Here is a 25815-nt window from a genome sequence, read left to right as displayed (position 1 = left end):
CACTCCAAGATACATCATCATTAAAATGCCAAAAGTTAAAAACAAAGAGAAAATTTTAAAAGCATCGAGAGAAAAGCAGTTAGTTACCTACAGGGGAGTTCCCATAAGACTGTCAGTTGATTTCTAAAAAGACACTTTGCAGACTAGAAGGGACTGGCAATAAATATTCATCCTTGAAAAGCAGCAACTGCAGCCAAGATTGCTCTACCCAGCGAAGCTATCATTTAGAATGGAAAGGCAGATAAAGAGCCTGCCAGACAAGAAAAAACTAAAGGTGTTCATCATCACCAGACCATTATTACATGAAATGTTAAGGAGACTTATTTAACAAAAAGAAGATCAAAACTATGAACAATAAAATAGCAATAAATACATATCTATCAACAATTGAATCTAAAAAACAAACTAGGCACACAAGGAAAACAGAGACAGAATCATGGATACAGAGAGCATTTTGATGGTTACCAGATGGGAGAGGTTTGTGGGGGAATGGGTGAAGAGGTGGGGGGGCGGGGTTAAGAAGTTCAAATAGGTAGTTACAGATTTGCCATGGGGATGTGAAATACAATATAGGAAATGGAGTAGCCAAAGAACTTATTTGTATGATCCATGGACGTGAACAATGATGGGGGGATTGGCTGAGGGAATGGGGGCTGCTCTGTAGAGAAGGGGCAAAGAGGGAAACATTGGGACATCTGTAAGAGCATAATCAATAAAATTAAAAAAAAAGAAAATAAAGCTAATGGCTTTTATGGGTGGCTTACTAGCACCTCTGGTTCCCTTTGAACTGCTCTTCACTACAGCTGTTTGACCCAGCAGGAACACCACAGCCCCTGAAAACTGGGAAATGGACCCAGTAGCCTTCCAAATTAGTTAATCTGATGTTCACTTTATTAATACTTTCATGAGGCCAATGATCCTTACCCTCAGTTGAGTTATCAGTAATATATATTCTTCTGGAACTGTCTTCCATGTGAATCTGTGAGTCAGGGTGGACAGGCATTAGTCACCAAAAATTGATATTGTAGTCTTCTCATCCCACACTTTGTAGCATTGTAGAGTCAAATGATTATCATGAAGTGCATATTTTCTGTGTCTTATCAGTAGGGAAATAGTGGAAGTCTGTGGGTTTGAGGTTAGTAGATACCTAGGGATTTCATGGGCTTTACACATCATAATTCTTAAAGCGTTATCCCTCATGTCCTATGTATCTAGCCTAGCAGAGTAAATAGAATAAAAGGATCCTCTGGTCTCACATTTCATGCTGACTTCTTACGTAAGCATATGAGAGAGTCATGGTTGCATCTAATGCCAGAGACAAACACGACCTGCCTTTAAATTTGTAAATGAATTCAACAAGTTAGCAGAAGGTTTCCCGCAATGAAAATGTCCCTGAGAATGGTAACCTTATGATTCCTTAGCATGGAGCTTTAGTCTCTTGCTGCCCTTGGAAACCACCCCTCTGTCACACCTCAGTTCACCTGCCTTCCCAGGCTTTCTATTCATCTCATACAGAATGCTGCTAATCAAATATGAATAATGACATATTAAAAACAACCTCTAGCTTTAATAGCTACAAAAATTAAATCTAATTTTAACATTAAGTTTTGGATTTCTACCATTGTCTTAAAAAATAAATTCCTATCATGATTTACTTAACTTTCAATACATTTTAGGTAAAACAAAAATAAGGAGATAGATCATAGATAGATAGATAGGTAGATGTGATTAAAATTGAGTTGGGGCTTTTAAAACTTCTGATGCCCAGGGCATATCCTGAACTAATTAAATCAGGATCTTTTGGAATGAGACTCAGATATGGGATTTTAAATTGAGTTATTTACTTATAGCCAAAACTATTTATTTTCTAACTTCTCTACATTTATTAATAGAATCATGATCTTCCCATGCATCTGGCTGAAAATCTTAGAATTATTCTTGATATTTTCTTTTTCATTTTGCCAGCTACATGCCAGTTAATCCACAGAACCTATTCTGTTACTTCAACAATGTGTCTCAGGTATGTCCCTCTTTCCTGATTTTACAGCTGTATCTACCTTCAAGTTGTTCTTATTTTTAATTTCTGTAATAGAAATTTTGGGTGAGCAGAAGCTGAGGTATGGACAAGAATGGTGAAAAGTATAGATAACCACTACCTCTCCTAGCCCTCCACCACCACTCCTATTCAATGTGCTGGATAGCCTGGACCCCAAACATTGATAACAAGGGGAGTTGTGTGGCATTTTTACATTTATTTTCATATGTTTTTACATGAGATCTAAGGAGTCCTGTGGAAAAATGGGGCTGGGATTCTGATCCTCCTTAAGATTTGAGGTTATGAAACTATGGAGCAATTAGATGGTCCCAGAAAGAGGCCATATTCCAGGAAAGGGTAACAGTAGCTCTGGGAGAGAATTCACACGAGGCACTAGAGGGAGTAGAAAGGTGTTGTCGATGCTAGATTTGGCAAGGTGGCTGGCTGATCCTGGAACTCAGCTTAGTCCTGCCCTCTGGCAGCTTTTAAGGTATTCTGGGGGTATAATGTCTGTATGTATAAGCACGTATGTGTAAATGGGTGCATTAATTTAGAGGATTGTTAAACCTTGGGGCCCTAGCATCTTTGCTGTGGTCTTCACCTGAGTAAGCATAGTATAGAAGAAAGGAATCACCTCTCACCTCTTCCAAACTACTATTGAGAGGTGACTCTGAAAACATCTCCCCCAAGGCTGGGTTGAGGCTGCAGATCTGTGCAACACTTGCACTTGGCCTGCAATTACACACTGGCAGAGGTATCTATGGCATCAGCAAATTTCTGGTCTACCAAGAGCAAGGTGGTGATATACCTCGGACTAGCTGAGGCTGTTGCAGTAGCCAGCAGCTTTGTTCTGTTTCTACCAATACAGGGAACAAGTGGGCAATAGGCCATAGTAGTGCTGGCCTTATTAGTAGTCGGGGTGGAATGCTAACCTTAAAGCAGAGCCAAGTGGAACTGTTGGGCCCAGAAGACTAGGTATTGTGGCTCTACAGTCTGTGTGGAAGAGCAGTTTTCAGGACTGCGTACAGCACGGGCACATGTGAGCACTCATCACATTATTAGAACTCTGTAGAGATAGAGGTCTTGGAGGACTGGACCACCTGCACGCAGGCAGACGTGGGATGACACTGAACTATGAAATAACCATGGATGAAGAATAAGACAATGTGATTAAACTAGATGAAGAGAATATTCTAGATAACTTCTATTTGTATATTGTTTTATTCTGTTTTGCTTCCCATGTCTTGCCATTCCAATCCATTTTAAGCACTCTTGTCAAGTGAGCCTTTTGAAAGCATAATTCTCTGGCCATGTTGCAAATACTTCTCACTCCCACCACCATGTCATAGAAATAAACAAATAACAGCAACAATCAAATCTCATATTGTCTAAACTACATCTAACTGCCTCTAGCCTGCCATCCACAAGCCTCCTTAGGAGGGCAGTTCCAGGGTGATTGCCTGTCATTCTCTTTCACTAAGAGGTCCAATTACAGTGAATTGTTGACCTTTCTTCTAATGTGATCTGTGCTCCCGTAGCCTTGGGACTATGCTGTGTTGTTCACTTTCTCCCATTTTTTAATGCTCCAATCCAGTCAGTCCTTCAGGGCCCAGATTCAATGCACACCTTTCCCACACTGCCCAGCAAGACACAATCACTTCCTCCTCCATGTTTCTATGGCTCCTTGTATTTGTTCTGACACTGTATGACTTTCCATTGTTTGTTCTTATAATTCATATGCATGGCTCATCTCCACTTACTAAGCACATGTCCCCAACAGGCTGGTGGGGTGGGGGGGTGGCCTTATATAACTTTGCTTTTCCCAGCAAGACTAGCCCTGTGTTAATGGAAATATTTGTTCAATAAAAGAATGAATAAGAGCCAGGAGTAGGAACATTTATATTTTCTGCTCCTTACCACTGCCTCAGAGAGATAGTTGAGGTGTTCTGAGGTGAGAGAGAAGGGAGTAGTGAGTGAGCTACCATATTTATAGGTGACTAATGCTTCCAAAGGAAATGAAAGATTTGCAGTTATTACTACTTTGCGAGGTTTATTTTCCCACTTAGGGGCCAGCCCTCCAATTTTGCAATCTGAAAAATAACAAAAAGTAAGTTCCACATGTAAGGCAGTCCCCATGGTCTCAGTAATTATTTTTAGGTCACTGTGATGTGATTTCTGCAGTGAAATGCTTCCCTAGCTCAGAGTTATTGCCATTTTTCAGACTCATGTTTATTTCTCACGCTCTGTCTGGCCCGGGCCCATATTCTTGACCTCATTTCTGCTATACCGTTTCCCTATTTGACCATCCAAACAGGCACGCCTAACAGCTGATCCACAGCTACTTCTCTAAAACATCTCCATGGATATTCAGTTTGTGGAGCTTGTTGATGGCCATCTGTGGCCAGAAGTGCTCACGGGCCCCAGAGCATTGCATCCTTAAGGGTGGAGACAGCAGGAAGCATAGAGTCTAAGCTCCTTTAACCAGGGAATGGACAGAAGTGGGGAAGCTTCAGTCAATGGTGCAGCATAACATGCCCACATACAGGTGTATTTGATTTATTCTGGGAATAGTGGGTCCTGATGGACCAAGTGCTGATTTACTACTTTATTAATGATAAGGAGGTCCAAATCCCAAACCACTGGGGTCCACCCAGTCACATTTGTGCTGGTGCTTCCTTCCACTTGCTCCATTACATCACTTTAACATCACGAGCACAGCTCTGGAAACAACATCATGAAAGCTTTTAGATAGTAGAGACCATGTTAAGCTTTTTTGCATACCCAACTCCTCCAGCACTTAGCAGAATATGTTTTGCAAATGCAGTGAACTGAAAATATACCTGGCCATGTAAATAGAGTGGAAAGAGAACTGGATTTGGAAATAGATGTGCATTTAAGTCCCAGCTTTGATTTTCCCTGGCTATATGACGTTGGGCATGTCATTTAACCCACTGAGGTTTCAGGTCTCCAATGCTGGATGATCTCTAAGTCTCCTTCTCCCACTTACCTTCTATAATTCTATTTGAAATTGACTGATATTGTGATCAGTAGGCTAACATCAAGTCTTGCAAATGCTAACACTGGTCTCCTCATCCTTTTCCTCTTTAACTTCCACAGTTAGGCCAAAATCAACTTTTTAATCATCTTTCTTACATAAGCCATATCATTTCAGTCCTCTGCTTAAAACTTTCCCATAGAAAATCCCTCAGTTTAAAAGTCCAAACTCACTAATGTGAATTCATGATCTAGCTTTTCCTTGTCCCACAATTCAGCCATACCCTCAGCTCCTCCAGCTCTTCACAGATGCTGATCCCTAAGCCTGAAGGTCTTATCCATGTCTCTTTTGACTTATTCCTACTCATTCTTTGGGTCTCAGCTTAGACATTACTTCCTTAAGAAGCCAGTCCTCAGCAGCCCATAGCACCCTGTATTTACCCCTTTAACAGTCTCATCATCCTATCTTCCCATTGTGCGTATACTTTTCTCTCTCCCAAACAGTCCCAGAAAGTAGCATGGTACTGTGTACACTGCTGTATCCTCGGGATCTTAGCAGAGTGTCTGGCACTGTGAATATAATTAAATGGGCATACGATGTACTCACACCTGACCCCGTCTTGTTGCACTTCTCCCCTGCCACCCAATTCTCTGCATTATCAGAACACACGACCAGGCACTGACAAGTCAAGCCCTCTCAACCACTGTTTCTCATCTCTTAGGGCTGCTGCAATTTCCCCCCAAATACCAGTGGACTTAGGTGTTCTTGTGCCTTCTTGGTTACTGAGGAGGAAAAGAGCCAAGATCAGATTTGAAGATCAATGATCAACTTCCAAGTCTTTAGGCAGTAAAAGATAATAGATCAAAAGTACTATCTTATATATGAACTCCAACAGTTACACTTGGTAAGAAAGACTAAATAAGATTAAAGTCCACCAGAAAAAAAACAACAAAAAAAAACAGAGTATGGAAATTCATGTACATAATCAACCAGCTACCACCCTTCTTCTCCCCAACACATACAACTCTTACCCCACCCCAGGTATTCTGTCTTTAGAGACTTATTTCTTCGGTTAAGCCAGACTTAGCAAATATGTGGTACATATTCTGCTGCTGTCATGTTCTTGCTATTGGCAGATATTGCTAAATGATCACACAACTCTCTTTTGGTAGAACCTCAGAATCCTTCCCAACACAGTGCTCCAGATATCAATTACTAGTAGGTTCCCAATATAAGCCTTATTCTCTAAAATGACGTTTGTTAAAATGCAAAGGTGCCAGGTGGGAAAACAGTATAGATCACCGGGATCTTGGGGTAGATTTACTGGGCAATACTTTCTTTAAGACAGGAGAAGCAAGAAAGACTTTGGGCTCTCAGAGAAAGAGGAGCACAGAAGGGATGGAGGAGCAGGCTTCCGGTAAGGGAAGGAAAGACTAGGAAAAAACCACCATCTGAGTTCTGGCACAAAGGTTACTTGCTCTAAGACAAAAGCTCATGAAGCCCATGGAGTGGGCACTTGGAGCCCAAGCCCCTTTGGATGTGTTCTCTACCTGGCTTCTGTCAGAATACTGTACCCAGTTAGACTTTCCCCCACATAGGGATTGGGGGATTACCGAGATTGTCAAATATGAACAGTTTATGTGAGTCTAGACTACGGAAGGAACATCATGATCAGCTTCTGATCAGCAGGCATTGTGCTTGGCATGCCCATTTCAGTAAAGCAAAAACATAGAGTAAATGAGAAGGCTGTAGAATGGAAAGGGGTTTTCCAATCTCTGGGCAGTATTTCTGACAATTAGTGTCACCAGGTGGTTGAATGATAAAATCTAGACCAGCTGCTAAAATGATCTTGCATGTGCCCTGCTAGCTGTTCTGCAGGCCCCTGGGCAATCGCCCAAATGCCCTCTAGGAGTTCTAGTGCCAGATGTTGATGCAAATAAACCCATAATGATACAGGCAACAGGAACGGACCAAACCTAGCATGTTCAACCTGCCAAATGCCTTTTTAAAAGGAATATATTTAGATACCTTGGATCACTCAGCTAATCAAATATCTAATTGGAAATGGAACCAAAGATCAACATTTTCTTGGGGGAAGTAACGTGTGTAGCTTTGCAATGATGAATTCCGCATGAGAAAGAGAGGGGAAATCGTGCCTTGCTGTGTGCCCTCCTGTGTATTTTTTGGCCTGTGATGTTCCCACGAGTACCAAAAACAAACAATAAAAATCTTTCTTACTTGATTGCTTCTTGGCCTTTTCGCTAAGATCAAGTGTAGTATCTGCTCCTATTAGTTTAATATCTGATACATCCTACAGATACAGATACAGATACATCCTCTCAGATACAAGTATCTGAGAACATTATATTAAATAGATATTTGGAACCAGCAGATGGAATAGGAACTTACTCCTCCACTCTGCGCATCCACTCAGTATTGCAGTACTTTTGGGAACGGTGCACCAAAAAAAAAGTCCTTCTTACCTGAAAATTTAAAGATGGCTAAAATCCCCATTAACTCAATATGAAGGCACTCTTACAGAACAGTACTTTTCTGGAATATTCATCAGAGACTTGAATGACAAGTCTAAGTGGATTTTCTCTCAGCAATTCTTACCTGCTAATGTAAACAAGGCTAGCAGCAGCCAACAAGGTGAGTCCTTTCTTCTTCATTGGATAGCAGTGTGGCCTGAGGATGATTTCAGCCAGTGAGAAGGGGAATATGGATGTGTGCTGGAGGAGAAAAGATGACAAATCATACATCAGGGTGCCTTTGCTTCCTAGTGTTTCTTATTCTCTCTTCCCCAGCAATCTAGCTTCTTCCACAACTACCAGATGAAACTTTCCAAAACTTGTCTGAGATCATGCCCCTTATATGCCCAAGGACCTACAATGGCTCTCTATTGCTTTTCATACTGATCCAAACTCCTTTGTCTGGCTACCAAGGTTCTTTGTAAAGTTCTGTCACTCTCTCTTGTTCTGCTTACTGCCTGCTGCTTCCCTTTCCTAACACACATATACACACACACACACAGGAATGTGCACACACACTCCTCCACTGGAACAAAGGTGTTTCCTTCACCCTTCTTTTAACCCAATATGCTTGCTCTCACCTTCAGACAGACTTATGTTCATGCCTCAACCGTGTGAAATGTGTCTGCTCTCCCTTTATTCACATGGTCCATATTCTTCACAACCTATGCAATCTTCCATGATGTTGTGTCTGAATTTTACTCTTGTTAACATCTTTTACTCAATTTGATTGCATTTATATCCTGTGCCATGCAGTCAAGCACTTATGATGTGTATTTGTAAGATCTTGGGGGCCAGAGAACACGTCTTAGCCTGTCTCTGTATTTCTGTTGCGCTTGGGCCTATGGAACCATCCTGTTGATGGGAGGGGTGTGTGAGAGCCTCCCTCTAAAACCCTCTCTGTCCTCCCCACTCCTTCCATGCTTCACCCTCTGCTTTGCTGGGAACAGCCCTGCCTAGTTTTAGAAGCTGTAACCCCCCATGGCCAAGGCTGAGTGAGAGACCTTGGGACCACAAGCCACTAAAGAAATAAAGTTTATCTCCCTGACAGGGGCACCGCCTCTGCCCTCTTTACTTTACCCTGCTTGGCTCCGAGCCTGACCGGTTGGCTAATGATTCCAATGGGTGAGATTCCTCAAGGGAGGGATGACCTAAGACAGGCATGGTCACAAAAGGGCCCTCCGGGAAGGACTTGGGAGGCTACAGAAAAAGGGGGTGATGGACCCTCACCCCTCAGCTTTGACATAGCCTGAGTCCTCATTCTGTCTGCGAGAAGTCTCCTAATCTCTTGGCTGCCTTACTTCCCCTGCCTGAGTTAAGCCTGAAACAATGACAGAGGGAGGAACAGCCCTGTGATGGAAAGGGCGGATTCCCTGGGGCGATCAGGCCTAAGGAAGAATACATAAAATCCTGTGAAACCTGCTTTGCTAAGAATGCCCTCAGTTTTCTGATAAGGCTCCAAGCATGAAATGAGTTTGTTTCCCAAAGTTTTATAGCCCTTTAGCTAACTGACACTGACTCAGAATAAGTCCTCATAGTTCTTTTGTTTGATCTTTACTGCCTGACAATGATTAATGAGCTTTATGTATAAGCCCTATATTCCTATGCAAATAAACCCAATAAAAGCCCACTGAGGAACAGGTTCCTGGCCCTTCTCCTTTGAGAGATCAGTCACCTTTCCTCCCCAAGCAGATCATGTCTTGGTAGACTTATTCTCATCCATGGCAGATGGAGGGCCCTGTGGGCGGGGCCCCCCACACTGCTTCACAACCATCTGATTTCTCACATCTTTCAAACCCTTAACACTACTTTAATAAAAAATAATGTAATCAAGGAAATAAGCCATTAGTAATGGTGGTGTTTTCAGATGGAAAGACTATTGACCTGCTTCCCTCTAAGTCATGGGAACTGATCTGGGAAAGGTAGGTGATGAGTTTATGTGAAATGTCCTTTCATTTATTAAACATATTAAATGAGCACTTCTGCCATACTCTGCGCTTACTGGGAATACTAGATAATGTATTTTACAGTTTTTACATTTACATCTGTCATTCTTCTTTCATCTTTCTTGCATCCATAGCCGTTACCTGCAAGCTCCATCCCATGCCCACTTGTGAGCCCGGAGGCAGCTATGTCAGCACCTTGGCTGAGGGAGTCACCGGGTACTTAGGAATGTCACAGTGCCCTTATCACCCTGCTCCCATGCCCAGCCATGCTGCTGGAACCCTGGGCACTGGCTGTGGGTGGCCCTTGCTGTCAGTTCTTGTGCTCAGGGGAAGACCCAGGAGGCAGTAGCTTCCTCTGGCCTTACCTGGATAAGGTACAGCCAGTCAGGAGATCAAGACTCTTACATGACAGGAAATGAGACAAGTATTGACGGGGCAAGGGTGGGATGAGAGGGAACAAGTCTTAAGTATAGAGTATTTACTGGGCCTCCTGGGGGGATCCTGCCAAAGCTGCTGTTGGGGAACACAGAGCAGTTAGGCCTCTTAAAGGCCCTGGGTACCCACATTTTACTAGCAAAGCCTAGAGAAACAGGGTTTCAAACAAACCTTGCCTTTTATACACTTTGTCCAAGGTTGGTTCTGAACATACTGAATGGTTGAATATGCAAATGGAAAGACCTCTGGCCCACTGTCATACGTGGCATCTTTTCTGGGTCTGATTTTAAGCTACAACTTCTGTCTCACTCCCCAATAAAGGAACATGGTGTTTAAGAGCACACACTTTTGAACCTGGCCTTAGGCTAGCTCCTGAATCTGTCTGAGCTTCGGCTTCCTCAGATATGAAATGGGATAATAAATCATATACATGCTTTAGGGGTGCTGCTCTGAGGGTTGAGGTAAGTGTATGTAAAGGGCTGCTCCTTGGCTCGAGAGACTTCTCATGAGCAGTAGCTGTGATTGTCATTCCTATTGTGATACTGTTCTTCATCTCATTGCTGACTCAATGTGGAGTGGGTGAGGCAAAGTTTTGGGATGTGCACAGTACCTGGTGCTCAGACACACCCTGACACATAGCCTGCAGAAGGATGTGGTGTGCAAGTAGGTGGGGTGTGTGCAGAGCCATCCCCATGGCCACCCCATGCCTCCCACCTCAGCTCACAGCTGGTGCCTATGCTTCTAGCCACAGCCTCCTCAGAGCCCTGGCACTGCTCTGAGACTGACATGATGCTCTTTTCACCCACAGGCCACCTCAGGATGTGAGAGATGGTGCTTTATCCCCAGCAAAGCCACTGCCCCTCCATCCACCTTCATTCTGCCACAGCCAGGAAGATTCAACTTCTATTAGCAACTATTAAAAGTACCATTACACTGGCCATTGATCTGACAGATTTTATTAATCCTGTCCACAGTCAGCAGCTTCTGCTCTCTACATTAATGATCATTTGGAACAGAATTCCTGTGAAACAATGTAGTGTGTTTGCATTAAGGGAAAATGAGTTCATGGTGATTAATGCTTTTACAACAAATAACTCAGGGATGCGTGACTGGTCACCTCTTTTAGGAGCCTGCCCTTTGCAAGTGACATCCAATTGGATTTCCAAATGAATTCTTCCTGAATACTTCTGGGAAGTTTACTTCACTGGTGTCATTAGTGATGGGCCATATACTGTGGTTAATACCCGCTAAAAGGTCTTTAAAAGAAACACATTTTTTAGTTGGGCTAGGGCAGAAATGAGGAAAGGAGGAAGACCATACTCTATGAGCTTTCTAAATATTTAGCTACTGTGAGGAGCCAAGCATGACACAATAAACCTCCTGGTATTTCAAACGTACTGGTATTTCACCTCATGTTGATATAAATTATATAAACTTTGTCAGGCAGCACATATATATTTTTTTATATAAGAAGAAAAAAATTCAGGAAGAGAAAAATCAAATATGCTTTCTACTTCTAAAAAATTCAATAATTAGGCTGAGATTGACACAAATTAGAATGCTGCCAAAAATTGCTGAAAACAGTGACTCATTCTGTATTTCAATTAACAGTTTCTCAGTTTCCCTTATAAACAGTGAAGCTGACAAAAATTAATTATCTCAGAGGGGGTAAAATATTTTCTTCCAAAGTAAACAAAACACCATGGGCTGAAACAATAGTATGTATAAACAGAGGGATAGAAGAAGCTATCTTTCCTTGTCAATGAAACCATCATTCTGGTGGATTTTTCTTGAAATATCTCATTTTAAAAGCATCAGTTAAAGGACAGTGATTTCTTTTCCCATTCTTTTCTACTAAATTACGTTTTTTCCTCTGTCCTTGGTGTAATGCCTACTTCCATTTGAATATCTTGGAGACAGAACTATAAACATGAAATATTGATTTAATATTTTATACTAATATTATTTATACCAATTTTATACTAATAACAAACTTGTTATTAGTATAATAATTGCCATTTTGATTCCCTGGTTGCAAAATAACCTCATAGTTAAGTACTAAAATTTACCAGCCCATAGAAAATTCTTACAAGGTTACATGAGTGCCAACATGGAAAGTAATGAACATTTACTTTTACTCACCTTGTACCAGTAGATAAATAGCTGTTATAAATAGCTTCCTGTGTATGAAGCTAAATCTACAATGGGATGCATTTGCCTGGCTCTTGTGAAAGAGGCCAGGCTTAATCACCGAGATAACCCGTGGAGCCCAAAGTTCATCACTGTCATGCAGGCTCCAAGGACTGAATCAATAAGGCTAGGATGGTCACACTCTTATCTCTAGACAAGAGCACTCAATTTTCTCCAGTGAGAGAAATTTCAGGGAACCTACACATTTTAAAAATCAAAGAACATTTAAAAATATGATCTCTGCCTCTTTCTTCTATTTCATTTCTTGTTGAACTAGCTCTTGTGTTGACTAAAATAAACAAAACAGCTGCTGCCTTCTTGGAGTGGTCATTGAGAGACTTGCTTATTCATCTGCTGTTTCTAGTGAACTGGTGCCCTCTTCATGTTTGCTACATCTTCTCCCTTCCCCTGTTTAGGCAACACCTGGGGCAAGAATTAACTTCTTCCATTGGCTCTTCCCAAGTTGATGTCCTTTCCCCAGGTCTCTAAGATAATGTCTTTTGTTTATGGTACCAACATATACGAAGTTTTAAATCAAGTTTTATTGCACCAAGATCTCATTTCTGGGGATGTTAAGGTGGATATTTTTGCTTGGTATATATTAAGTATGTCACTTTTTAATTTATTTAAAAAATGAAAGCTTTCACAAAATCTTCTCAGACCCAAACACATGGTCAAAACATCAATTAAAACTTAAATGTAAATATAAGAGATGTGAAAATGGAGGCAAAACAAACCTTAATAGAATGCCATGTTAACAGGCTTGTTATTATAGTGCTGGATCATGTTCCTTAAGCTTGAAAACTACACGCAGTAATAGTTGTTTTTTAAACCCTTGTAAGGCAATCTCTCGTTTTGAAAATACCATCCATTTGCCAGCTAAAAACTTTTACCTCATTCCTTACCATCTTCCCTCACTACAGTTTCCGCCTCTAGTCATCTATACTCGCTATAGTTCCTATGTTGTTAAAGGTGAAATAAAGTTTGTGTTAAGTCAATCTGACATACAGTAACCCTGAAATGTACACACAGGCTAAATTGATTATATTTCTAGGGGAAATTGTTTTTTTCATTCTTCCATCTACACTACCTACAGGGGTCTTCCTTTTTATTTTATTTTATTTTATTTTTGTCTCAAATACTAGAGTGTAGAAGATAATTGGATTTGTAAAAATACCCTTTTCCATGTTCTAGGAACTCAAGTACACAGGCTAAGTACCACTATAGTTAGAGAGTCAATGTTCAAATGCCTGGGGAAGAGGGACGGGGAAGATAAAGCACCCACAGGAAGAGCCACATCATCTATATATAGGTGAGCTGACACAGCCCAGCTTGCTAAAAATTCAAAAACAAAAGTAAAAAACCAGTAGTTTTATTTACTACAGAGTACTAATATTTGCAGTTTACTCTGAAATGCACCAAATTAAAATGAGTTGATGGATGGATAGATGCATATAACTAATACAGTAAACTATTAATAGTAGAACCTAAGTGGTGGGTAATGCAGGTGTTCAGTGTAAACTTCTTTAAGCTGTGCTTTATGTTAAAATTTTTTCATAATAAAATGTTTGAAGAAATGCAAATAGTCTTTACTGACCTGGAAAGAGAAATGAATGCTGCATTAGGCCAAAGAAAGGACTGCCATTATTCATGAACTTGTGTGTGAATTAAACAGGTGGTTAAATGATAACTTTCTGAATCTCCTAAGGAGAATTTCCAAGTGATTTTTTACTTCCTACACTATTTTCCTATGGGTTAGTATGTAGTGTGGCCAGCATCTCAAAGTAGCATCCTTCTACTGGAACGCTAGTTGGCTTTGATGGTGTCCAACCTGGTGAAGAAGTGACTGTAGATTCTTTTCAGTTACGGGTAAGATAAAAGAAAGATCTAGGATCTTAGGACCCTATGATCATGAGTGTATCTGCCTCTTCCTGCTCTCCTCCTCTCTCCCTCCCTCTCAAAAGCACTCAAATCCTTCTCTCTAATTTAGCTCTCTCTGGCAATAATAACACCCTTACACACCTGCTGTAATCACTGACTCATTCCTTTACTTCTCATATCCAAATGTGATTCACTTTCCCCCTCAAATTCCTCTTATAACTGCCTATTCTTAATCTTTCCCAGCATCACCTGCCTAGTTTTCCCCTATTTTGGTACAATACATATTCAATGTTGCAATTTGACCAACCTTCCTAGAACAAGTTTCATATTGCTCAAAGACCTTCTCTGGTTCCCTGCTGCCTCAGTCCCTTGCCTATACCCCTTCTCTAAGCTCATCTCTCTGTCATTTTCCACAGTATCTCAACGAGCTCCCTCCTTTCAACTGAGACTAGTTTTTTCATTATCCTTGTGCTTCATTCCATTTCTTTCCCCAGAATTCCTTTCTTTTCTCATTAATTCTTTAATTCATCTCTCTCAACCAGACCCACCTTTGAGACACCTTACAACCAAAAGCACACACATTAGCATGAGAAGATATAAAAGAAAATCAGGACCCAGGAGAATACTGAAACACAAATTCACCAACCATAGGCTTGCTGGTCCACTATTATTGAGATTCAAATTTATCAATACCTTTCCAGACAGCCAGAATAAAAAGGGAGAGATGAAATGTACACCATTCCTTTTTTTTTAAAAGGAAACTAATTTTTTCTACTACTAATTAGGCCTCAAATAAATTTTTATTATTGCATTCTAGTGAAGGGACAGTAAGTCATAGGAGGCAGTGCTATGTGTCCCCATAGCAAAAATAGAAGTCTGGTTTCCATAAACTGATAAAAAATCTCAAGGCAAAAAAATAAAACACAATCTATTAAAGGGGATTCTGCCAGTAAGGAGATAATATTGTATAATTACATAGCTTTCTGATCATCAGAGCAGTAGAAGGACTCCAGAAATACTACTTCCTTCATGAGTGTTTTTATTTGTTTTTGTTCCAGTTATGAGTCAGACAACAGCCAGTATTTTATTCTGTTTTTAGAGCCAAAGTGTAGGTATTATAGTGTTGATGACACAGAGATCTGAATGCATGGAGGAATTCAGAGAGTCAATGGTAATGTTGGCCCCCTTTTATTGCAGATAAGGACTCTCATCAAGAAAACCATCCTGCTGCTTGGAGCTGAGCAGCTGGCCCTTTCTGCTACCTCTGGGGCCCATGCTACATCCACCTCACAGCCACATCATATATCCTTCTCATAGCTTTTTGGGTCCATGCTAGACTTTTCATTGCTTAATTATAGTCAGTTTAATTTTTTGCACTGTCAGTTTCATGTATTCTTCTTCTATTTTGAATTAAATTACAAGCAATTTGAGCTCAAAGTTCTCCTCTCCTTTTTCAGGACTTCCCTCCCCCTCAGATTTATAAATGCTTTTTGACCGATTTTCTTCACGTAAACCTTTGTATTGCAAAGCAGAGTTAAGCCTTGACATGGCTTACAATGTCCTTCATGATCTACTAAACTATCCTGTCTTACTTTCATGCCCAGCTCCCCACCTACAGCCTTCACCCCATCCTTACCTCCTGATTACTCTGCACTTCACCCATAGTTCCATCTCTCACCACTGATACATCACACACTTATCCCTCTCTTCTCTCAGCCCTCACACCTTCTTCTTACCTTGCAGGGCTCAAACTAGACATCACTGACTCCAAGGAAGAATCTGAAGACTCCAGTGCCCTTCCCCAGTATGGCTGGCCCTCCCTGTGCTCATTCCCTTCACAGCATCACATTACTGCACTCACCTAGCTTTGGACAAACCTTCCTTAGAGACAGAAAAAATTCAAAGCTTAGGACTGTCACCACTTTACCTCCACTGCCTAGCATGGTGTTCAACCTACTCTGGACACTTAATATCTGTGGCATTAATGAATGAATCAAGAAAACAGTGGAATGCAGTAGAAGGGGAAGAAGGGAGAATTCTTCTTCACAACCTGGGAAGACAATCCAGTGTCCTGGTGTGAGAAGACAACTGCAGTCCAGATTCAACTGACATGGCAGCCACACATTGGGTTGTATCCATAGCAGCAGGGGCACAGAGCCAGTCCCACTTTAGGCTGGTCATCTTTACCCTTTGTAATGGCTATAGATTGCACCCCAAATCCTGAAAAATGGGTGTTGTTTGTCACAGAGAAATTTGTGAGAAAATGTGACTCCTGGGAACAACCCCTGGATGCCCACATCATGGTAACAAAACTGTAGACTCAATAAAGGGGCGTCACCATCCAGGAGTTGGCAACCCTGCAGAATTTGGATGATATGCAGGCAACAGAAGCTGTTTTTTGTTGATCTTAGAGCTCACTGGCCTCTGGCCCTGCATTCCAAAATTGGGCCAGATAGAAATCCCCCAGTTTTTGCTCAATATCTTCTTATACCCCTCCTCTGTATTAATCTGTAATCTATCCTTCCTCTATGTTTCTGTGCCTGGCTCCACATAGCACACATGGAGTCTTGTTTTTAAGACATAGACAGATGGGCAGCTCTTTAGAAAGCTGCTCCAAGTTGGAGGAAGAAGACTGTTCTTTTCAAGAAAGAGAAAGTTTGGATAGTATGGGGATCTGTTCTTACTTTAGAGCCATCATCTCTCAGGGCACTCTCCCTTCCTCCCAGATATCTTACCATGATGTGAATAAAGGACTCAGAATGTGTAGGCAGCTGGTTTCCCTGGGAGATAACAGTATTTTAGGAAAGCATCCTGTAAGCACAAGCTCTGGGGCAAAGTTCCAAACTCCTTGCATGACTGATCCCATGACAAACCCATTACCACACTTTTCCCCTTCCTGCTTCCAGCTTTCTCTTGCTGACCCATCAGGGTTTTCCTAAAGGGACTCACCCGCTGTTGTGCTAGAATGACAGTCGCTCACTGGTGGCATTCCCAAATGCAAGTAATTGGTTGCCTTAGAGTTAGTTTATATATCAGGCTCTATGAGGAGCCCATGAGATCACTGTTGGGGTCTTAACAATAGATGAGGAAAGAGCTGGAGGTGGGTCTAGAGGTAAAAGAAAAAGAGAAGTCTGCTTGGGAAATGCCCTCATTCAATATCCATTAAATATCTCATGAGAAGCAGCTATGTTTCAGCACATCAGACAATTAAAAAGTATGTAAGATGTGGTCCTGGTAAAAAAATTTAACTTATATGTGTTTTGTAGCCCTGCTAGGGGCTTCTAGGGCTAGGCTAGCTTTAAAGCATTATATAGTGGAGCCTCTGAAAGTGATAAACAACAGGTGACTCTGGGTTGAGCCCTTGGAGTCCACAATGAAAGAGAACAAGTTCTTGTTTAATGCAAAGACCAACTTCTCTTTCACTCACTAGGTAAAAATCTTTCTGACCTAAAATAGTTAGGGGTTTCTCTTCAACAACTTTTGTGTCATATCAAACTGTGTTGTAGTATCTCATAGAGTGTCACTAAGTTGTGTTTTGTTCTTTCAAAATAAAAGTTAATTTTACTTCCTCTTTATTGATATTTAAACTTGAGAACATAGATGGAGGCTTAGGTAGATACACTGTGCCTCCTTGCACAACCAAAAGAAGGGCAACAACAAATTTAAAAACAAAAACAACAGCCAGAACTGCCAGAAAATCTAACTGTATGGAAATCCGACAACCAAGGAGTTAAAGAAGAAACATTCATCCAGTCCAGTAGGGGGTGGAGACCAGCAGCAGGGTGGAGGGAACTCATAGCAAGGCACCAGCTGGAGGACAGGGTGGTCCCACATTTGCATGCAGATAAGCCATGAGGTACAACTGAGGAGCAAGACAGACCACACAACCCAGGGTTCCAGCGTGAGGAAATAAAGCCTCAAAACCTCTGACTGAAAAAAACTGTGGGGATTGACATGACAGGAGAAACTCCCAGCCTCACAGGAGAGTTCACTGGGGAGATCCACAGGGTCCTAGAACATACACATGCCCATCAACCTGAGAATCAGCACCAGAAGGGCCCAATTTGCTTGTGGATAGTGGAGGAAGTGACTGAGAGTGGGCGGAGAGCCGAGTAAGCAACATTGTTCCCTCTTGGACAACTCCCAACATACAACACCACAATGCAGTGACTCAGGTAGCCCTGCCCTGGTGAATACCTAAGGCTCCACCCCTTACTACATAACAGGCTTCCTGAGACAAAAAAAAAAAAAAAAAAAAAAAAAAAAAAAGGCCAAAAGAAAGAAGAGATCAAAGCTCCAGAAAAAATACAACTAAGCGATGAAGAGATAGCCAATCTATCAAATGCAGAGTTCAAAACACAGGTAATCAGGATGCTCACAGAAATGGTTGAGTACAGTCACAAAATAGAGGAAGGAGTTAAGGCTATGCAAAGTGAAATAAAGGAAAATATACAGGGAACCAACAGTGACGGGAAGGAAACCAGGACTCAAATCACAGTTTGGACCAGAAGGAAGAAATAAACAGTCAACCAGAACAGAATGAAGAAACAAGAATTCAAAACAATGAGGAGAGGCTTAGGAACCTCCAGGACAACCTTAAATGCTCCAACGTCAGAATCACAGGGGTGCCAGAAGAAGAAAAAAAACAACAAATTGAAAACTTATTTGAAAACATAATGAAGGAAAATTCCCTAATCTGGCAAAGGAAATAGACTTCCAGGAAGTCCAGGAAGCTCAGAGACTCCCAAAGAAGTTGGGACTCTCTGAGTTGGGACCCAAGGAAGCACACACCAAGGCACATCATAATTATATTACCCAATATTAGAGATAAGGAGAGACTCTTAAAAGCAGCAAGAGAAAAGGAGAAAGTTATCTAAAAAAGAGTTCTCGTAAGACTCTCAGCTGATTTCTCAAAAGAAACCTTACAGGCAAGAAGGGGCTGGAAAGAAGTATTTAAAGTAATGAAAGGCAAGGGTCTACATCCAAGATTACTCTATCCAGCAAAGCTATCATTTAGAATGGAAGGGCAGATAAAATGCTTCCCAGATAAGGTCAAGTTAAAGGAGTTCATCATCACCAAGCCCTTATTATATGAAATGTTAAAGTGACTCATCTAAGAAAAAAAGAAGATTAAAAATATGAACACTAAAATGACCACAAACTCACAACTATCAACAACTGAACCTAAAAAAAAAAAAAAGAACTAAGCAAACAACAAGAACAGGAACAGAATCTCAGAAATGGAGATAAATGGAGGGTTATCAGTGGGGAAGGGGAGAGGGAGAATAGGGGAAAAGGTACAAGGAATAAGTAGCATAAATGGTAGGTACAAAATAGACAGGGGGAGGTTAAGAATAGTATAGGAAGTGTAGAAGCCTAAGAACTTACATGTGTGACCCATGGGCATGAACTAAGGGGAGGGGGGAATGCATGTGGGGGGGGCTGTGCGGGGCAAAGGGGAGAAAGGGGAGAAAAAAATGGGACAACTGTAATAGCATAATCAATCAAATATATTTTTAAAAATTAATGCCATACAAAAAAAAATAAACTTGAGAAAAAAAACCAATTCCCCTTTATTAAAAACATATAACTATATATTACACTACTTTTTCAATTATGAACTTTTTTCCTTGCTGAGAACAAAACAACAAAAAGGCTGTCTGTTGGACATGAAACTGAAGATGCCAAGTAGGATGGTAGATAAGAGTTTGGTACTCAGAAGAGAAATTTAGCTGGAAATAATATTTGGGAGCCAACAGAGTGTAGATGTGACTTTTTTTTTTTAGTGGCAGTAGATGAGATGGCCCTAAAAGAGTGTGAGTTTAAAAACAGGGATCTTGGAGCAAACACTGTGGAACAGTAGTAGTTAAGCCAGAGTTTCTCAGCCTCCACACTACTGATGTTGTAGAATAGATCATTCTTTTTTGTGGGAGCTGCCTGTGCATTGTAGGATGTTTAGCAGCACCTTTGCCTCTAATTACTAGAGATCAGGAGCACCCACCCACCCCCAGTTGTGACAATCAAAAGTGTCTCCAGATATTGCCAAGTGTCCCCTGGAGAACAAAATGAATCCCAGTTGAGAATCTTTCATTTAAGGGATGAGCAAAGAAGAACTCTTACAAATATAACTGACAAGGAGCAATCAGAAAATATGGAGGTAAGATAAAGAAGAAAAGAGAATATTTTGAGAAAGATGTGGTCAAATGTCAGAGAAATGTATTAAGATGTGAGTTCCACTCCCCCCTTTGCCCAGTTTTAGAAACAAGAACACTGTGGTAAGCACACAGGAGTTTGCTCCTTATGTCCAAAATTGCTTGTTCTTCCTTCCAGAATGACACCCCATGTTTCTGTGCAGTCCTATACATCTTTGGATTTCAACTCCCTGCTAACAATATTCTCAGACTTGGACCTTGGAGCCCCTGGAAGCTTGGAGGTTAACACAGATATGTCTCCATGGTTGCGATTGCCATCTGTTCCACAAAACCTAAGGGTGGGTGGAAATCTAGACAAGTTTGTGATTATAAAATTTAGGAACTTACATGCAGGACAAGTTGATGACAAGTTGGCTTGCACAGAGCCCTCTACACTTCTGGGAATGCAAGCCTATGGCATTGAAACAATCTTCCCATTGCCAAGAAATCTGGCTCACTTCCTTATCCTGGTCTTCTTGAGAAAAACAACAAAATTTCTTAAAAGGTCACAAAATTCCTTCTCACCACAGGATAGTAAATTGTGGCTTTATGAGTTCCTAGATGTGTTTACAGACACACCAAAGCACACAAGCTCTTATTCCCAACCAATCCAGAGTAGGCGAGCTCTTCAGAGTACCTTTCTGAAATGATGCACTTTTTGGTTTCCAAATTCAGGGGGGGAAAAAGCACAAAAGTTTTGTTTTGTTTTTAGCTTTCATATGTGAATTTTCGTTGGTAAATCTGTTCTTATTAAGGGAAGTGAAATGCTGAAATCTCCCCTGCTTTTATGAGGCTTTTTTTATGCTGCCCTCAAAATAAGAAGACTCTTGATTACTATTGAACTGTAAAAATGTTAGGTTCCATGGCAGCCACCAAGTATTGGTGGAGTTCCACATTCCTGGATTTGTTACTGTAGGAGGTTAACTAGTTATTAATAAGAAAGAGAGCAAAGGGAATTAGACATTGAGCTTAGTAAACTGGGGTGCATGAACCTGTTTGCTTCACCAGGAAGTGACAGCTTCACATCCCAGGGGATCATCATTGCTCTGCCAAGGGGATTAACACTCCTCCCTTCCCTACTTTGGTACTAGATTGTTGTAGGGCACAGGGGGAGGTGCTGGACCATAGATGCCTGTCACTCTAACTAGGGGGTGTGGACCCATCCAAAGCCCATAAACGCTTGGGAAGTTGATTGGTTATTTTGAAAAAGCCCTTGGTTATAATCTCAGAAGAACAAAGAAGCTCCCTCTCTACTTCTCATTCAGTGACCTGCATTCACCCCATGTGTTCCTGTGTTGTCTCTCTCCTGGAAGCACATGACCATATGGGTTTAGCAGCTGCTGTGGCAGACTATGTGGGCTCCAAAGGACTAAGTTTTAGTATGAAGCTGAAACTCTGGACTCTGGCCTTTGTTTTGGCCTTGCTGAAGACACAGTTGGACTTTTCCCATTTAGGATAGAAGGAAATGGACACTGGAAACCCAGGAGTCTATTTCTACCCGAATAAACCTTGCCACATCACAATCTCCCATGCATGGATTATTGGAAAGATTTCCTTGCAATCCCATGGAAGAGTTTGATTTCCACCTACAACAGATTCAATTTTCACATACATACACTAATAAACCCATTACTAGCTTCTTTGTCCATCAATAGGAACCCTGGGTTGGATGTTATCTCTCAGGACCAGTTGTAGCCCAGCAATGAAGAGGATGGGGGAAATTGACCTTCCACACACTTCACAGTGATAAAAAGTGATCTCGTCTTTAAGTAGAAACTAATCAACAAAACAAACAAGCAAGCACAATATAACCAGAGACAGTGAAATTAAGAACAAATTGACAGTAACCAGAGGGGAGGTGGGAGGAGATAATGGGGGGAAAAGGAAAAGGGTTTTCAGGAACAATTATAAAGGACACATGGACAAAACCAGTGTAGGTTGGGATCAGGAGAGGGAGGTGGGGATGGCTGGGGTGGTGGGGAGTCGTGGGGGGTGGGGGTGGAAATGCAGATAACTGTACTTGAACAGTAAAAAAAAAAGTGATTGTTTTAAACTGGTTCCTTTGACTACTTTTCTTTCATCTGGTTGCCTCTGAGACCGTCTTTATTCTTCCTTATTTGAACCTTTGCCACCTTCCTTCCTCGATTCATGGCTTTTTAGAACTCTCTTTGGTTACATGAGTACCCAGTTACCTAATTAGATCCGAGAATGGTGGTAACAGAGGAAAGTGTGAGCCTGGAAATGGTTCTACAGAAAAGCATCCACCCTTGAGCCACAGTCAAAATCAGAACAAACATCATCTCTAACAAAATATGTGCAACTACTATGACTCTGCATCTTTTTCAACATAAATCAGTCACTAATATATCATTTTTAATATAACAAGTAAAAACCCCATAGATATTTCAAGGGACCCATACTTTCTCTCTGAAATTTCCTCACTTATAACTTTCTCTACAAAAGAACACCTGAAAATATCAAAGCATATAATGTCAGCCACAGACTCTAAAGGCAAGGCTACTAAAGGCTTTCTCTCTGCCTTCAATGTCCCCTGGCCCCAGCACACCCCACTCTACTCCTAATGAGGAACTCTGGGACCAGTCAAGGACAGAGAGAAACTCCCCAAGTAATAAGAGATAAAGACCTCACTTATTCTTGTATGCAGCAATTTTTAGTAAGTACCTACCCCATGCCAGTCTGTGCTAGGTTTGGGATTAAATGGCAAACAAATATGGTCCCTGTGCTTGTAGTCCTTGTAGTTTAATCAGCAAGATTTTCTTTAAACAAGTAAAAAACTACACAAATACCAATTATGGCATGTTGCTCTGAAGCATCAGAAGAAAAGTGGAGGAACATTAAATAAAGTAGTCAGGGAAGGCCAGTCTGAGGAGGTCATTCTTAAACTGGTTGTTTTGTTTTTTAATACTGCAGAGTAATAGGAAGGGGAATTCTTTTCTTATTTACAGCTGACCCTTGAATAACACAAGGGTTAGGGATGCTAACATGCCCCCACACCATGCAGTCAAAAGTTCACATGTAACTTGTGACACCTCAATAACTTAGTTGTCCTTTGGTGTCTGTGGGGGACTGGTTCTAAGACCCCTGCAGATATCAAAATTTGTTGATACTCAATGCATAGTCGGCCCTCTGCACCCATGAACTCCCAACCACGGATTGACTGAAAAAAAAAATCTGTGTATAAGTGGCCTCAGGCAGTTCAAATCCAGGTTGTTCAGGGACAACTGTACTTTGCTGCTGTATGGAGAAGGTTGAGAATAGAAGCAGGGAGACCAGTTCAGTGATGTTGTGTGAGGAAAGTGAAGGTGGACACCAAGTATTGGCAATGGAACTAGGAAGTGAACAGATTCGCTATGTACTTTGGAGGATGAAGGGACAACATTAGCTAACATATTGAATGGAAGGGTGCTGGGATGGAGGAAGGTGGCAAGGTCAATGCGGACTTCTGTCTTGAGCAATCGGGAGAATGGTGGCTCCTTTTCCTGAGAAGGAGCCCAGGACAGCTTGATAGTGAGTATTACATGTCCACTTCTGGACAAGTTGACTCAGAGGTGGGCCGATACAGCAATGTCAGGTAGACAGACAGACATGCAAGTCTGGAACTCAAAGGAGGTCTGAGCTAGAGACTCAGCACATGGATAGAATTAAATCCATGGGGATGGTTGTGAGCTACTGGGAAAAGAGTACCGGCAAAGCAGGTGGCCCAGGACAAGCTTGGAAGAAAACCACCATTTAGAGGGCAGGTAGAAGACACAAGCAGAGACTGAGGTAAGAGGAAAACTAGTTAGTGTGCCATCAATAGAGCCAAAAATCAGAGTTTCAAAGAGGAGGAGGTCTACTGTGATGAATGCTGCTGAGAGTTAAGTAAGATGGGGGCAAAAATAGGAGCCAAGGATTTGCAATAGTGGAAACAATTGGTGAGCAGGACAAGTATAGATAATACACATGGGTCTGGGGCAATGCTCTTGGCCTCTGTTCCATTTGGAGAGGCATGCATTCTTTTTCATGTGGTGTGAATGGCAATGTCTCTGTCCTGAAGGAAACTAATTAGCCAACCCCACAACCACCCCCCTGCCCCCCAAATCCTGGTGACAATCAGGGGAGGGCTCAGGAAAATGAAGTTATAACTTGAGGTTCACCTCTGCCTCAGGTGGCAGAAAGAAGCGACGTGCTTTTTCGTGTCTTTCCTTTCATCTTGTCATAGAGGAGGCAGTTCAACAGGCTGGATGCCGGACAGTGAGTCCCAGAAAAGTGACCTAGCAGCAAGCTGCCGTGCTGCTCCTAGTGAGGCTTTAAGTTTAAGAGACAATTCAGTCTCATTTACTAGAATTCAAGGGAGTGGCACATTGGGGGGTGAGGGGTGGGGAGCAGCACCTCTGTGAACAAAGTCTCCTTCTTGGGTCATCAGGTATCTTGGGGGAGAGCTGAGTGTTTGGTTACTGGTTAAATCTCTCAATGGGGGAAATCCCAGTTAACAGTGAGGACCAGCAGTTCACACCTTCCCTGACCAGTAGGCCCAGATCACTCTGTAGATTTGTGTGCAGAACTCCTATGTTGACATTAACCACAAAGCAAATCAAGCAATCCTGGGGACTCTAAAACCCAACCTTGAAACTTTAATTACACATTAACACATAGACAGTGTGCTCTGGAATCTAAAGGAATGCAAACTTGTGCTTAATTGCTACATTGCCAATCATGGAAGGAAGGCAATTTGATCACCTTGAGAGATCACTTTACGATCAAGAGCCTTTTGTTAATTGCCAGAAAACTCTAAAGGCCTCCCCACCAGGGACAGCTGCCAGGATTAGAAAAGACAACACTTCACCAAATTCGTCTATAATCATGATTCAGTATTACTCAATAGTAGCCTATGGGATAAATCTTAGCAAACAAGGCTCTTGTCTGGAATAAAGGAATGAACAAAATGGACTACTTAATCATTAGTTCTCTTTGTTTATGCCTACCCCTTTGAAATGAGTACTTTAGAATCTTTGAATTTTCCTGTCAAATGTTTTCTGACTTTCCCATATTGCCACCTGCCCTACATGTCTGACTACATGATTAACTGGAATAGCCCAATTAGAGGTTATTGTATAATTTAGAGCTTTGCACCTTCGAGAACAGTAGAAATACTTCTAGGGAGAGGTAACTTAATCTTGTACAAAGTCTTCCTGTACTCATGGGTTGGCATCTACCCACACCAGGGCGTGTTCCTATGCTTTTCTCTACTCCTTAGAACAGTCTCTGACCATAGACTCAAATTCTCCTTAGCTTTTTCCCCCCTGTTCAGTTTTTCCTCTTCTACTAATGTAGAAGCAGTACACTCCATTTCTGTGTGGTTATTTTAGACATTTTAACATGTTTATTTAATTTGGTAATGGCTAATATGTCATTATCCCCAGCCTCTCCCTACCAGCAATCCAAGGAGGCTTTACAATGCCTTAATTTCATACATTCCATTTATGTTCAGTATTTTAATGCATTTCTTTTCTAAGTCACCATAAGTTGAGGAAATTGCTTGCCACTGCTTTTGATATCTTGGCCCTCCCTTCGGAGATCTTTTTGAAGTATGTCCTTCAGCATTTCCCCT

The 25815-nt window shown here is 41.5% G+C and overlaps 1 protein-coding gene and 1 pseudogene across 2 annotated transcripts in view; one reads left to right on the top strand and one right to left on the bottom strand.

The window, feature by feature from the left end:
- The window catches only part of ADTRP (androgen dependent TFPI regulating protein), an 87114-nt gene that overhangs the window by 12776 nt on the left and 48523 nt on the right, over positions 1-25815 (bottom strand). For both annotated transcript variants that reach the window (XM_045199596.3, XM_024565318.4), the window contains exon 5: positions 7647-7762. In XM_045199596.3, coding sequence (XP_045055531.1) covers positions 7647-7762 — 116 coding nt within the window. The remainder of the gene's footprint in view (positions 1-7646; positions 7763-25815) is intronic.
- On the top strand, positions 7272-7497 carry LOC112309432 (U2 spliceosomal RNA; annotated as a pseudogene).

Source organism: Desmodus rotundus, chromosome 3 (genome assembly GCF_022682495.2).
Source record: "Desmodus rotundus isolate HL8 chromosome 3, HLdesRot8A.1, whole genome shotgun sequence".
NCBI lineage: Eukaryota > Metazoa > Chordata > Mammalia > Chiroptera > Phyllostomidae > Desmodus > Desmodus rotundus.
The sequence above is the reverse complement of the archived record's forward strand: the minus strand, read 5'-3'. Positions and strand labels throughout refer to the sequence as shown.